Source organism: Oncorhynchus mykiss, chromosome 23 (genome assembly GCF_057628025.1).
Source record: "Oncorhynchus mykiss isolate SJ-2025 chromosome 23, ASM5762802v1, whole genome shotgun sequence".
Taxonomy (NCBI): domain Eukaryota; kingdom Metazoa; phylum Chordata; class Actinopteri; order Salmoniformes; family Salmonidae; genus Oncorhynchus; species Oncorhynchus mykiss.
In genome coordinates, this window is record NC_143044.1 from 42,523,488 (window position 1) to 42,536,196 (window position 12,709).

At 42.1% G+C, this 12,709-nt stretch overlaps 1 protein-coding gene across 1 annotated transcript; it reads right to left on the reverse strand.

Moving 5' to 3' along the window:
• Window positions 1-1,343: 1,343 nt before the first annotated feature.
• LOC149972606 (zinc finger BED domain-containing protein 4-like) lies at window positions 1,344-11,595 on the reverse strand. Its single transcript, XM_090217998.1, has 5 exons — window positions 11,458-11,595; window positions 11,226-11,291; window positions 10,348-10,446; window positions 5,187-5,285; window positions 1,344-4,920 (listed from the first exon to the last, which is right to left on the reverse strand). Exons 2-5 carry the CDS (start codon window positions 11,248-11,250, stop codon window positions 3,464-3,466), a joined length of 1,680 nt encoding a protein of 559 aa, XP_090074124.1. The 5' UTR covers window positions 11,251-11,291; window positions 11,458-11,595; the 3' UTR covers window positions 1,344-3,463.
• Between the last annotated feature and the right edge of the window lie 1,114 nt (window positions 11,596-12,709).

A 12,709-nucleotide genomic window follows, 5' to 3' on the forward strand; every position in this document is an offset into this window, starting at 1 on the left:
TATTGTAGGTACTGTAAAGAATCCAATCAGTCTCTCAATAATAGGGTAAAATCTTCATAAATATGACGAATCATATATCTACTGATGTCTTGCCACAGATTCTTTACCTGAATACAATGACAAAAAAGATACAACACTGTTTCTGGGTCGCCATTACAAAATGTACAATTTGAGTTTGTCTTTTTTCTTAGGGCTAGGCCCCTTTTTTCTCAATTTCCGCCTGAATGACGTGCCCAAAGTAAACTGCCTGTTGCTCAGGCCCTGAAGCCAGGATATGCATATAATTGGTACCATTGGAAAGAAAACACTTTGAAGTTTGTAGAAATGTAGGAGACTATAACACAATAGATATAGTAGGAGAAAATCCAAAGAAAAACCAACCAGAATATTTCATTTTTGAGAGACCATCGTCTTACAATGGCAAGTATAAGGTCATACTGAAAATTAGCTCCCTGGAGGAAATTACGAAGGCTTCCACAGGGTGTCAGCAGTCTATGTTCAAGGTTTCAGGCTTGTAACTTCAAAAACGAATAGGAAATATCAGTTTTGGTACAGGGACACAGTCTTGAAAATTTGTGTTTGCGTGTGCCATGAAGACACGACGCACCTGCTAAAATCAGTTTCCTATTGAACATACTTCTTTCTGTAAAAATATTATAGTTTGATTACATTGTAGGGTATATGAGAAGTAACTAGAAACTTATTTTGACTTGTTGAAACAAATTTCTTTCTCTGCATGTTGAATGAGTGGATTACTCAAATCGAAACCAACTAAACAGACTTTTTGGGATATAAAGAAGGATTTTATCTAACAAAATTAAACTGCATGTTATAGCTGGGAACCTTTGGATGACAAATCAGAGGAAGATTTTAAAAAAGTAAGTGAACATTTAATCGCTATTTGTGAATTTATGAAAACTGAGCCGGTGGAAAAATATTTTGACGTGGGGTGCCGTCCTCAAACAACATTATTGCATTTTTTCACTGAAGTTAAGCTACTGTAAATCGGCAAGTGCAGTTAGATTAACAAGAATTTAGCTTTCAACCGATATATGACACTTATACTGTATGTACCTAAATGTTTAATATCCATAATCTTTATGATTATTTATTTGAATTGAGCTCCCTCCAGCTTCCCCTGAAGTTGTCCCGCTAGCGGGACGCCTAGCCCTAAACGTTTTTTTAAACTTGGGGGTTATCAAGATAATATTTATGAATCATTTTAAAATAAACTTCCTTCATTTAGTTAATACGTAGGTATGTGTGAGGCAACATCCAAACTTTTTCCAACAGATGTTATTAATAAAACTGCCTACTGGAATAAAGACAGGAATGCATTGAGATACATTTAAAATGTACATTTACTGATGAACATTTTAAAATGTACATTTATTCATATTGTGTAGCAGACAGTATATTTGCTAAATGTACAATAATATCACTCAATATTTATTCTTGGTACATACAATATGACTATATAACAATTACTTTTACTGAAGATTTACTCAACCAAAATTGTACCTTCAGATTTCAAAATAGGTAGGTAAATCTCAAGGTAAAACTGAAAATAAGCTCTCTCTCTTATGTATTACAGGTGTAGAGAGAAGCCAATTTGACCTTGAAAAGAAGTATGACGTGTATGACATCTCTGCTTTTGTCTGTTTCTGTTTACTGTGGGTATAAGGGCCACTCTGCCAGAGCATTCAAGCTACAGGACTGGCTGCCTTAAACATCAACCCGTCATGATTCTCAACTCATCCTCAAAATACCAAGAGATTATGATAGTTTCTGTTCATACCGTGTCACATTGTTATCTTGTATTGTCTGGAAGGATAGGATAAAACCAAATATACTGGGGAAAAAAAATCTAAGACCAGATAGTCTCTCCTCCACTAGGTGGCAGTCACAATCCATGGAATGTTTTCAGCTTTTAGATTTAGATTGTTCTTTTCACATTCATTTTACAATGTTCTTATATACAGTAAGTTCTAAGTTGTTATCTTGTTTTAAAGGAGTGGGGCAGTCCAACTCTTTATATATTTTATTGTTTTTATGGAATGGTCTGCCTACCCATGTGAGAGATGCAGACTCGGTCTCAACTCTTTACTGAAGACTCATCTCTTCAGTGGGTCATATGATTGGGTGTAGTCTGGCCCAGGAGTGTGAAGGTGAACGGAAAGGCTCTGGAGCAACGAACCGCCCTTGCTGACTCTGCCTGGGTGGTTCCCTTGTCTCCACTGGGATTCTCTGCCTCTAACCTAATTACAGGGGCTGAGTCACTGGCTTACTCGTGCTCTATCATGCTGTCCCTAGGAGGGGTGCGTCACTTGAGTGGGTTGAGTCACTGACGTGATGTTCCTGTCTGGGTTGGCGCCCCCCCCTTGGGTTGTGCCGTGGCGGAGATCTTTGTGGGCTATACTCAGCCTTGTCTCAGGATGGTAAGTTGGTGGTTGAAGATATCCCTCTAGTGGTGTGGGGGCTGTGCTTTTGAAAAGTAGGTTGGGTTATATCCTTCCTGTTTGGCCCTGTCCGGGGGTAGCATCGGATGGGTCCACAGTGTCTCCTGACCCCTCCTTGTCTCAGCCTCCAGTATTTATGCTGCAGTAGCTTATGTGTCAGGGGGCTAGGGTCAGTCTGTTATATCTGGAGTACTTCTGCTGTCTTATTGGGTGTCCTGTGTGGGTGTCCTGTGTGAATTTAAGTATGCTCTCTCTAATTCTCTCTTTCTCTCGGAGGACCTGAGCCCTAGGACCGTGCCTCAGGACTACCTGGCATGATGACTCCTTGCTGTCCCCAGTCCACATGACCGTGCTGCTGCTCCAGTTTCAACTGTTCTGCCTGCAGCTATGGAATCCTGACCTGTTCACTGGACCTGTCCCAGACCTGCAGTTTTCAACTCTCTAGAGACAGCAGGAGTGGTAGAGATACTCTTAATGATCGGCTATGAAAAGCCAACTGACATTTACTCCTGAGGTGCTGACTTGTTGCACCCTCGACAACTACTGTGATTATTATTATTTGAACATGCTGGTCATTTATGAACATTTGAACATCTTGGCCATGTTCTGTTATAATCTCCACCCGGCACAGCCAGAAGAGGACTGGCCACCCGTCATAGCCTGGTTCCTCTCTAGGTTTCTTCCTAGGTTTTGGCCTTTCTAGGGAGTTTTTCCTAGCCACGTGCTTCTACACCTGCATTGCTTGCTGTTTGGGGTTTTAGGCTGGGTTTCTGTACAGCACTTTGAGATGTCAGCTGGTATACGAAGGGATATATAAATACATTTGATTTGATGATTGTTTATCAGATAGGCAAGGTAAGAGAGTGCTGAAAGAGGAATGGGCTTGATTCAAAAGCATAATGGCAGCGCCATATCAATTCTAGAGGAAGCAGCTCAGATCGCTAGACCATAATTTGTTCTAATTTAAAAGATAACCATGTGACCACTACTGACCCTCTTCACAACTAAGGAGTGTAGTTGCTGTTCAGAAACAGTATGATGTTGATATTCTCTGGCTCCAGGCAACTTCGTCTGCTGTAGAACATTTTATCTGTCTCATGGAAAGCCCTATCCAAGGGGATCGCTGTAGAAACCACACCAAGGTTTCTAAGGGCTACCCTGCTCAGATCCTTGAATTTCACAGATCCTTCAAATCTCCACCATGCAAGTGGGTTTTCCATCTCTGGAATTGAGCTGTGTTCACTGTACTGTTTCAGCAGTTGAACTAAGTTTGGTACATCGGATGAAACTATCAGTGGAGATGAAATCGCTTTGAGATCTTTAAGCAATTTAGTTAGGAAGTGATTAGCACTTTCACTGTCGTTGACATTCAGTATGAGGTTTTTGAACCTTGGGTCCAGGGCTGTGGTAAGGACTAGTCGTTGGCTCTTCTTCAAATCACCAAAATGAATTTTGCATTGCTTGGCTAAGTGATTAGCTACATCGTTTCCCCTCTGTTCTTTGCTGATTTTGGTCTGAAGTTCTTCGACCAGAGGAATGCTGTTGGAGAGGAGGTAGTACTGCTGATTATTAGAGATGTCTTTACATCTCTGTGACATCTCCTCTGTCACATCTTTGAACGGCTGAAGGGCTGCTACCGCACTGGAGGCTTTAGTTATGTCAGATCCATTAAGACAGAGGTCGAACTCTTGCCTTTGGCTAAGCACCATGTTGATAGCCATGTATTGCTCAGCAAGTCTCTTCAGCATGTGGAAGCAAGAGAACCATCCATCACCAACATACTGGATCAGGCCATGATGAGGCAACTGTTGTTGGAGTTGAGCCTCTTTTAGCTTTTTCTCAGCTTCTATGTCGTTGTGGAAGAACCTCACAATCTTCTGACACTTCCTCAGCATTGCCTCAAGAACAGGATCCTTCATCAATGTATCTTTGAACACCAGGTTTAAAGTGTGGGCAAAGCAAGGAATGTGTGTCCATCCATTTCTAGAAATCTCTTCTCTCATGGATCCATCTATGTTTGTCACCACGGTGTGAATCTTTTCTTTTATTCCCCAGTCGTTTGCAATTCCTAACAGTTGTTTTACTATGTCGACTGATGTATCTTCACCCAGGACTTTAGTTGTTTCTAATACGTAGGAATTGAGGTTCCATTCTCTGTCGATGACATGGCAAGTCACTGTCAGGTAGGACTCTTCTGCTCTTGCAACCCACAGTTCAGCTGTTAAGACAATGTCATGAGCCAAGGCAAGGGATTGCTCTACCTTCTGCCTCGTCTTATTGTACATTCTGAGAAGGTCTTTTCGAATAGAAAATGTCTCCTTTGGAATGAGGGTGCCAGGTTTTTTTATGGCATCCACAAATGCCTGGAAACCAGCATCTTCTACAATGGACAGTGGTTGCAAGAGGGAGACAATCATGTTTGACAGGTGCCTTTTGGGTGTGAATATTCCTTGAGTGCCAGCTGTGTCACATAGGACATTATAAGTCAAGATCATCATACATTTATCACGTTATATAATCTCTAACATAATCAGAAATATTTATGATTGGTGTTTTTCTAAATCAGTACTACACAGTCATAGTTGAACACAATTATTTGAAAACAAAGACAGATTATATTCAGCATAGTATTGTATATTTGTCAACTTCCTTCTCTCTAATGTGTATGCACTGTGTTTGTTCATGGAGTACACACTAAATTAAGCATTAAATACAAAGACTGGTTACCGTTTTGTCTGATTCCTTGAGGTCTAGGGAACTGGTGAACAGACAGGTCTTCAAAGTTTCCCCTGTTCCTGGTGTTAGGCCTATTAGTAAATCTGCTCCCTGCAATCAAGCGACAATTCAGTAGACAAAACCAGAATTAGTCAAATAGGATAAAGTAAGATCATCATATATCACGTTATGCAAATATCGTCAACCTACTCTAAACCATATAACGGTAGTCAGATTCCACCATCTTTGAATAGGCAAAAACACAGTTGTATGCAGTATTTTTATTCATATGTATTTTTTAAGAAATATTAAAACACAATTTGAGGAAAAATTATATTAATTGTTGTATTGATATGATTGTAGTGTCTTAACACTTAGTACTTATTTATGTAATAAGAAAGACTCGGAATACAAGCAATTGAACTGGAGCTTCACATTTACTCAAACTAGTTAGTACCAGAATAACATAGAACAACACTGCGCATGACCAAGGGTGCTCCATCCTTAAAGGGGACATCAGTAGTTAACAGAACATAACATTCCTTCTCTTATACAATCAGAGTTAATTTTACCAAACCACAACTGAAACATTTCCCAGAACTTGTTGTAGTTATTTTGCATCTTTTAATTTGAACTTGAACAGTTTGTTTTTGCTTGTTTGTTTATAAGTCTAGTCTGTCTGGTGGACGGTGCCTTCGTTCTGGGTAGCGCCTCAGATCGTCTGGAGGCTCCTGAACATCCTCAGTGTGTGCTTGTTCCATTATAGCGTCTGCTATAGCAGCACCTTCCTCAACACGTTCCCTTCTTTCAGCCTGGGGTCTCTCTACTGCCCCACCGTCCTCTACAGTTCCCTGTGTGTCACTCTCAGGAGCTCTCTGTGCCTGTTCTCTCTCGATTGTTGTGCTGTTTTCCCTGGAATGCATTTGGTTAATGTGACGCCGCCACATTATGTCTGGGCTTACTTGAACCTGGTAAGTTCTGGATCCCGTTTGTGTGTGTACGGTCCCTCTTGTCCATTTCCCTCCTCTTCTGTAGTCTCGCACCATCACTTCCTGTCCTGTTTGGAGATGGCGCTCCCGGCCACCGGAGAGCATCTTGGCTTGTTTGTTCAGCACTTCATTACGCCTGATTGGCTTCATGATGTCCAGCTGTGTGTGGAGAGGCCTCCCGAACATCAGTGCGGCTGGGCTTTCATTTGTCGTGGCATGTGGGGTGTTTCGGTAGGAGGCCAGGAACTTGGCCAGTTTTGTTTGCAAAGTCCCTTCGTCTCGTTTTGCTGCACGGAGTCCTTGCTTTAGGGTTTGCACAAAGCGTTCTGCCAGCCCATTGGTGGCAGGGTGGTACGGAGCTGAGGTTGAGTGTTTGATTCCATTTACTGACATGAATCTTGTAAACTCGTCACTTACAAAAGCTTGCGCGTTGTCACTTACCAGCTGCAGTGGCAAACCGAAGCGTGCAAACGTTGTTCTGAGACACTCTATCGTCTGAGCTGAGGTGGAGGAGTCAGTGCAAAACACCTCTGGCCATTTGGAATGGGCATCAACTATAACCAGAAACATGTGCTTTTCAAAAGGACCAGCGTAGTCCACATGAATTCTCTGCCATGGCTCTGCGGGCCATTCCCATGGGTGGACTGGGACAGGAGCAGGCATGTGAAGGGTTTCCAAACATCCACTACAGTTCTTTGCCATATTTTCTATCTGTTGGTCCAGACCTGGCCACCAGAAGTGGCTCCTTGCGAGCAGCTTCATTTTGACAATTCCAACATGACCTTCATGTAGTTGCTGCAAAACCTGATGTTGGCATTTCTGGGGTATCATGACTCTCATTCCCCACATCAAACATCCTTGGTACGTTGTAATTTCGTTTCTCCGCTGGAAATACGGAGTCAGCTCCTTTCTGCCAGTAGCTGGCCATCCTGACATGGTGTAAGTGTACACTTTTGACAAGGTCACATCTTTCCTTGTCTCCTGTTTGATAACTGTGCTTGTGACTGGTAGGGCCTCGAGCTGAGCGGTATGGAACATGTCCACTGCATCCACCCTCTGTCTTTCTCTTGTACACGGCAGTCTGGATAATCCATCTGCATTTGTGTGGAGGGATGACGGCTTAAACTCAATGTCATACATATGACTGGCAAGGAACAGGGCATATCGCTGTAACCTGGCTGCTGTCATTGCCGGAATGCCTTTCTTTGGACTGAAAATGGAAAGCAACGGCTGGTGATCTGTAACCAGTGTGAAACGCTTGCCATATAGGTATGCGTGGAATTTCTTGACGCCCCACACTAGTGCCAGTGCTTCTTTGTCGATTTGTGAGTAGTTTTTCTCTGCATCATTCAATGTTCGTGACGCAAATGCAACTGGCCTCTCTGACCCATCTTTCAGTGTGTGTGAAAGGACTGCCCCTAATCCATAAGGGGACGCATCACAAGCCAACTTCACTGGCATTTCAGGGTCGTAATGCATCAGGACCTGTTCAGATGTTATGAGCCGTTTTGCCTCCAGAAATGCATTTTCACACTGCTCTGTCCACCGCCATGTCCTATTCTTTTCCAGGAGCTGATTTAGAGGCTGGAGTACTGCTGAAAGGTTTGGGAGGAATCTTCTGTAGTAATTGATCAGTCCCGTGAAAGATCTTACTTCTGTGATATTTTGTGGTCGTGGTGCCTGTACCACTGCCTCGATTTTGTCCTGTGTTTTGTGCAATCCATTGCAGTCAATCTCATGTCCACAGAAGACAATCTTGTCTTTGAAGAACTCACACTTCTTTAAGTTTGCCTGTGGACCATACTCTTTCAGTCTTTTCAGGACCTCTTCCAGGTTAGCCAGGTGCTCTTTGTCGGTGCGTCCTGTTATGATCATGTCATCCAGGATACACTGGGTTCCTGGGATTCCTTGCAAAATCTGGTCAATAGTTCGTTGCCAAATGGCTGGGGCTGATGCAATGCCAAAAACCAGGCGGTTATACCTGTATAGACCTTTGTGTGTGTTTATTGTCAGGTACTGTTTGGAACTCTCTTCAACCGGTAGCTGCAGGTAAGCCTGTTTCAGATCGATTTTACTGAAGTGTTTCCCACCAGCTAGTGCAGCAAAGATGTCATCCAGACGTGGTAGGGGGTATTGGTCCACATGCAACATTGAATTCACAGTTACCTTGACGTCCCCACACATTCTAACAGACCCGTCTTTCTTCACAATAGGAACTATGGGTGTGGCCCATTCGCTTCTGTCCACTTTCGTCAGGATCCCTGCATCCTGCAAGCGATCGATTTCCGCTTCCACCTTTGGTCTCAGGGAGTATGGAACAGATCTGGCTTTGCAGAATTTCGGGGTTGCGTCATCTCTTAGTACAAGTTTTGCTGTGAAGCCTTTTACTGTTCCCATCTGATCACTGAAAACTGTGTTGTATTTCTTCCGCAAGTGTTCCAGTGTTTGGTCTGTGCCTTTCTCTTTGGACTGGAACGTGTGGAGCATTTTCAAGTCACACCAATTCAGCTTTATTTTTGAAAGCCATTCCCTGCCAAATAATGGGGGGCCAGTTCCAGGCACCACATACAGCTGTAACTGCTGTGTTTGCCCCCCATAATGCACTCTGACCTGCAACGCCCCCATTGGGCTCAATCTCTCTCCTGAGTATGTCTTCAGCAACACATTTGTGTTCTTCAGCTTGATAGCCTTAAAGTGTTCATTGTAGACAGTAGTGGAAATTATAGACACTGCAGATCCTGTGTCCAGCTCCATTTTGAGGGGTTTGCCTTCGATATCTGGTGTCACCCATATTATGCTACTGCTGGGAGAAGTCACTGTGTTTAACTCCATTGTACCAATTAATTGTTCATCTGAATCACTGCCACTGTTCTCTGCTAGTGCATTCACCAACCCTTTAATTTTCTCAGTTTTACTGTTGTGACTGAATTTTGCTTTGCATGCTCTTTGAATGTGCCCCCTTCTACTGCATTTGTGACAAATTTCGTCTTTGAAACGGCAGTCCTCTGCTTTGTGACCATCTCTGTCACACCTGTTGCATTTTTCGGCCACACGGGGCGCTGTCGACTGCGTGAAAACTTGTGCAGGGAAATTTGTGACAGGTCAGTACTTCTTTTACTTTGCAACTCAAATGCATCTTTAGTCGCGATTTCCATAGCCACAGCAATTTCAACAGCCTTTGCAAACGTGAGCTCTGATTCTGTGAGCAAACGTTTTTGAATGTGTTCATGTTTCAGTCCACACACAAATCTATCCCTTAATGTGTCATTTAGGTTCTCTCCCAACTGGCAATGTTCAGACAGTTTCTTCAACACTGCTACATATGTACTAACACCCTCCCCCCTCATTCTGATCTCTCTTGTGGAAACGAAAACGTTCCGCGATGAGGAGTGGTTTAGGTGATAGGTGATTTTGCAATATCTCCACAATCTCTGTGAATGTTTTATTTGAGGGCTTCAGAGGGGCAGTCAGATCTCTTAGCAAACTGTATGTTTTTGGGCCAATTAAACTCAACAACGCTGGTACTCTTTTGTTATCAGCAATGTCGTTTGCAATGAAGTACTGTTCCAGTCGTTCAATGTAAGTTGCCCAGTTTTCTTGCGTGTCATCAAACACATCTATTTTCCCGATGCTAGCCATTCTCTTTACCTCCGGCTCCACGGGTCTTTGATCTGCCGCCTCGTTCTCGTCAGCTCTCCCCTCGTCTTCACTGCTTTCTAGCTGTTGTGCTACAGGGTCAAAATCTTCCTCTCTTCCTACGAACTCCATCTGTATTCGTGATGCACACTGCAGGTAATCATCCTCGTCGCCATTGTAGTGTCTTAACACTTAGTACTTATTTATGTAATAAGAAAGACTCAGAATACAAGCAATTGAACTGGAGCTTCACATTTACTCAAACTAGTTAGTACCAGAATAACATAGAACAACACTGCGCATGACCAAGGGTGCTCCATCCTTAAAGGGGACATCAGTAGTTAACAGAACATAACAATGATAATACATTGCAATATTACATCAAAATTAAATATATATCCTCGCTGTCCTTTCAGTCTTACAAATATATGAGACACATATAAACATCTTCAAACTTCTCTTAAATTCGTATGTAGTATATTTGTTGTTCGTTGAGTGAATGTCTGAATTAAGCATGAAATACAAATAGTAGTACAAAGACTAGTCACCATTTGGTCTAATCCTTTGTGGTCTAGTGTCCTGATGAACAGACAGTGCTTCACGGTTTCCCCTGTTCCTGGTATAAGGGCTACCAGTAAAGCCCCTCCCTGAAATCAAAATGACAAGACAGTTGATACAACCTGTACTTGTGCAAGTTGTGCATCCTACAATGTTACAATCTTACATGCATGTTACGCCTGCATTTCACGGTGCCAGCATTGCAAAATACATTTACAGATACATGTTATTCAGTAATTTCCCCCAAACTACCCGCATCAATGAGCTTCTGCATAGCCAGGCGCTAAAATGGAACTTGTTTTTATTTTGGGCACTTGACGCGCTGCAAGTCCCGCATCTCCCATCTCGTCATTGGTTTTAGGAGCATATACCCACATGGGTGATTGAAAGCTGAACTGAAACTAACTAGGATTACCCTTTCATCTGTGGATGAATGATTTTGTGTGAGTCAGGGTTGGTCAAAAGTGTACAAAGATCCAGGGAAAAAAGAACCTTGTGCGTTTCATGTAAAATAACAACCCAATGTATCCCAGGACAAATTAGCTAGCAACAGCAAGTGTCCATGAATGTTTCAAGTGTTTTGACCTGTCCCCAAATGAATCTAGTCAGTTCATAGTTCATTTAGATATTTCAACCTGCATGTCCCAATCACATCTGGTGTGGATGGACGAAATCAACATGCGTACGATGGCGCACACGGGTGCTCGGTGTAGTCCGTGTTTAAAAATCAAATGAAACAAAATGAAATATTGCTTCATTTGTTTGCATTGAACATGTCAGGAATACAACGTTTGTTAGAGGTTTGAGGCTATGTATTTTATGGCATAATCTACAATGATCTGGAGATAGTTAAGGGGATAGTGCTTACCAGAATGTCTTGCTCTTTGAGACATATCTTCTGAAAATGTGTCACCTTCCTTCCTGACCTTTCCTCCTTTTGTAGCATATCGGGAATACATAGACAAAGATATTACTTCCATCCTGGGTTTAAAAAATGTAAATTCCTGTTTCAAAATTGTTTGCAAGAACTTTACTGTTTTGCTTATCATGTTCTTGTAAAGTGAATATCGGGAAAGACTGAATCAAATTCAGTAACTTACTTGAATAGTGTCCTCTCCGTATGTTACTCCTCGCTCCTGTCTGAACAACGTACTAGTACTATTGTAGACAGGTGAGGTGTACCAATCCACTGGGTGTGGCTGTTGGAGTTTTCAGTGAAATGAAAGTCAAATGTCATCTTTGCCCTCCCACAAGGTTTATTCCTATCTAAATCCTATATTAGTCCTTAAAGGGATAGTTAGGATTTTGGCAATGAGTCCGTGCTTCTCCAGAAGCAGATGAACTTGTGAATACAATTTGTATGTCTCTGAGTCTGTTCCTAACTAGCTTTAGCACAATTACTGGAAGTCTATGGGAACAGCTAGCATGCTCGCAAAACTACCTCTAACTTCCTCCGAACTGGACGCAGAGAATTATCGAACTATACTGTTAATATATCACGGTCAAAGTAGGATCATATCCTGTTTCACCTGAAACTACTTTCTTGCAATGCAAGAAATGTTAAATGTGTAGTTTTATCTGAGGTTTAAAAAGGCTTCTGAATGTTGTAATTTCCATCTTGTAATGTCAATGTATTAACACCTAAAAAAAAATCCATTCATTGTAATCCATATAGTTCCAATTTCCTCTTGCTGTAGGATTATTTTCCAGCTGTAGCAAACTGGCTCAAATGAAGATCCTACATCTGTACACCAATGGGCAGTTCCTCACTCACCTCTCATTCTGACAAATTACAACGATTTCAGTTCAAAGTGCAAGGTAATAATTTATTTAGGTGCATCTGCGACATCCGAAATTTTGGACACTGCTGTGGTTTTTCAACAGCAAGGCTCTGTGCAGTATTGCCATTGTTTCTAAACGTTTTTCTTTGTAATGTTGAAATAAATGTCTCTAAAATTTTTTATACCCATTACATGTATTAAATCATATGAAATAATGTAATTCAAATAAGTTGGCTCGCATAAGTATAGGCCTACCTGGATGCACATGTATCAACTTTTGAAGCAACATTGCTGCGTGAGCTAGGCGGTGGAGACCAACTACAGCTCTGTGCAAATCACGGCTACTTCGCTGGCGGTGACTCTACATCCATCGCTGGCATAGTTTGTCTTGACCGCTGGGATGCTTTTTTTGGGCTATGAACCCAGGGTGAACTGGCAGAGTTCATCCATTGGTTGTTTTGTCACCTCGCCTGAGCAAAGGAACATGCACCATAGTTCTGCTTCTTGGAATATTTCTGTTCCACCACAATTAAATGGATAACTTCAATTGCCTTAGGTCATCATTAATATG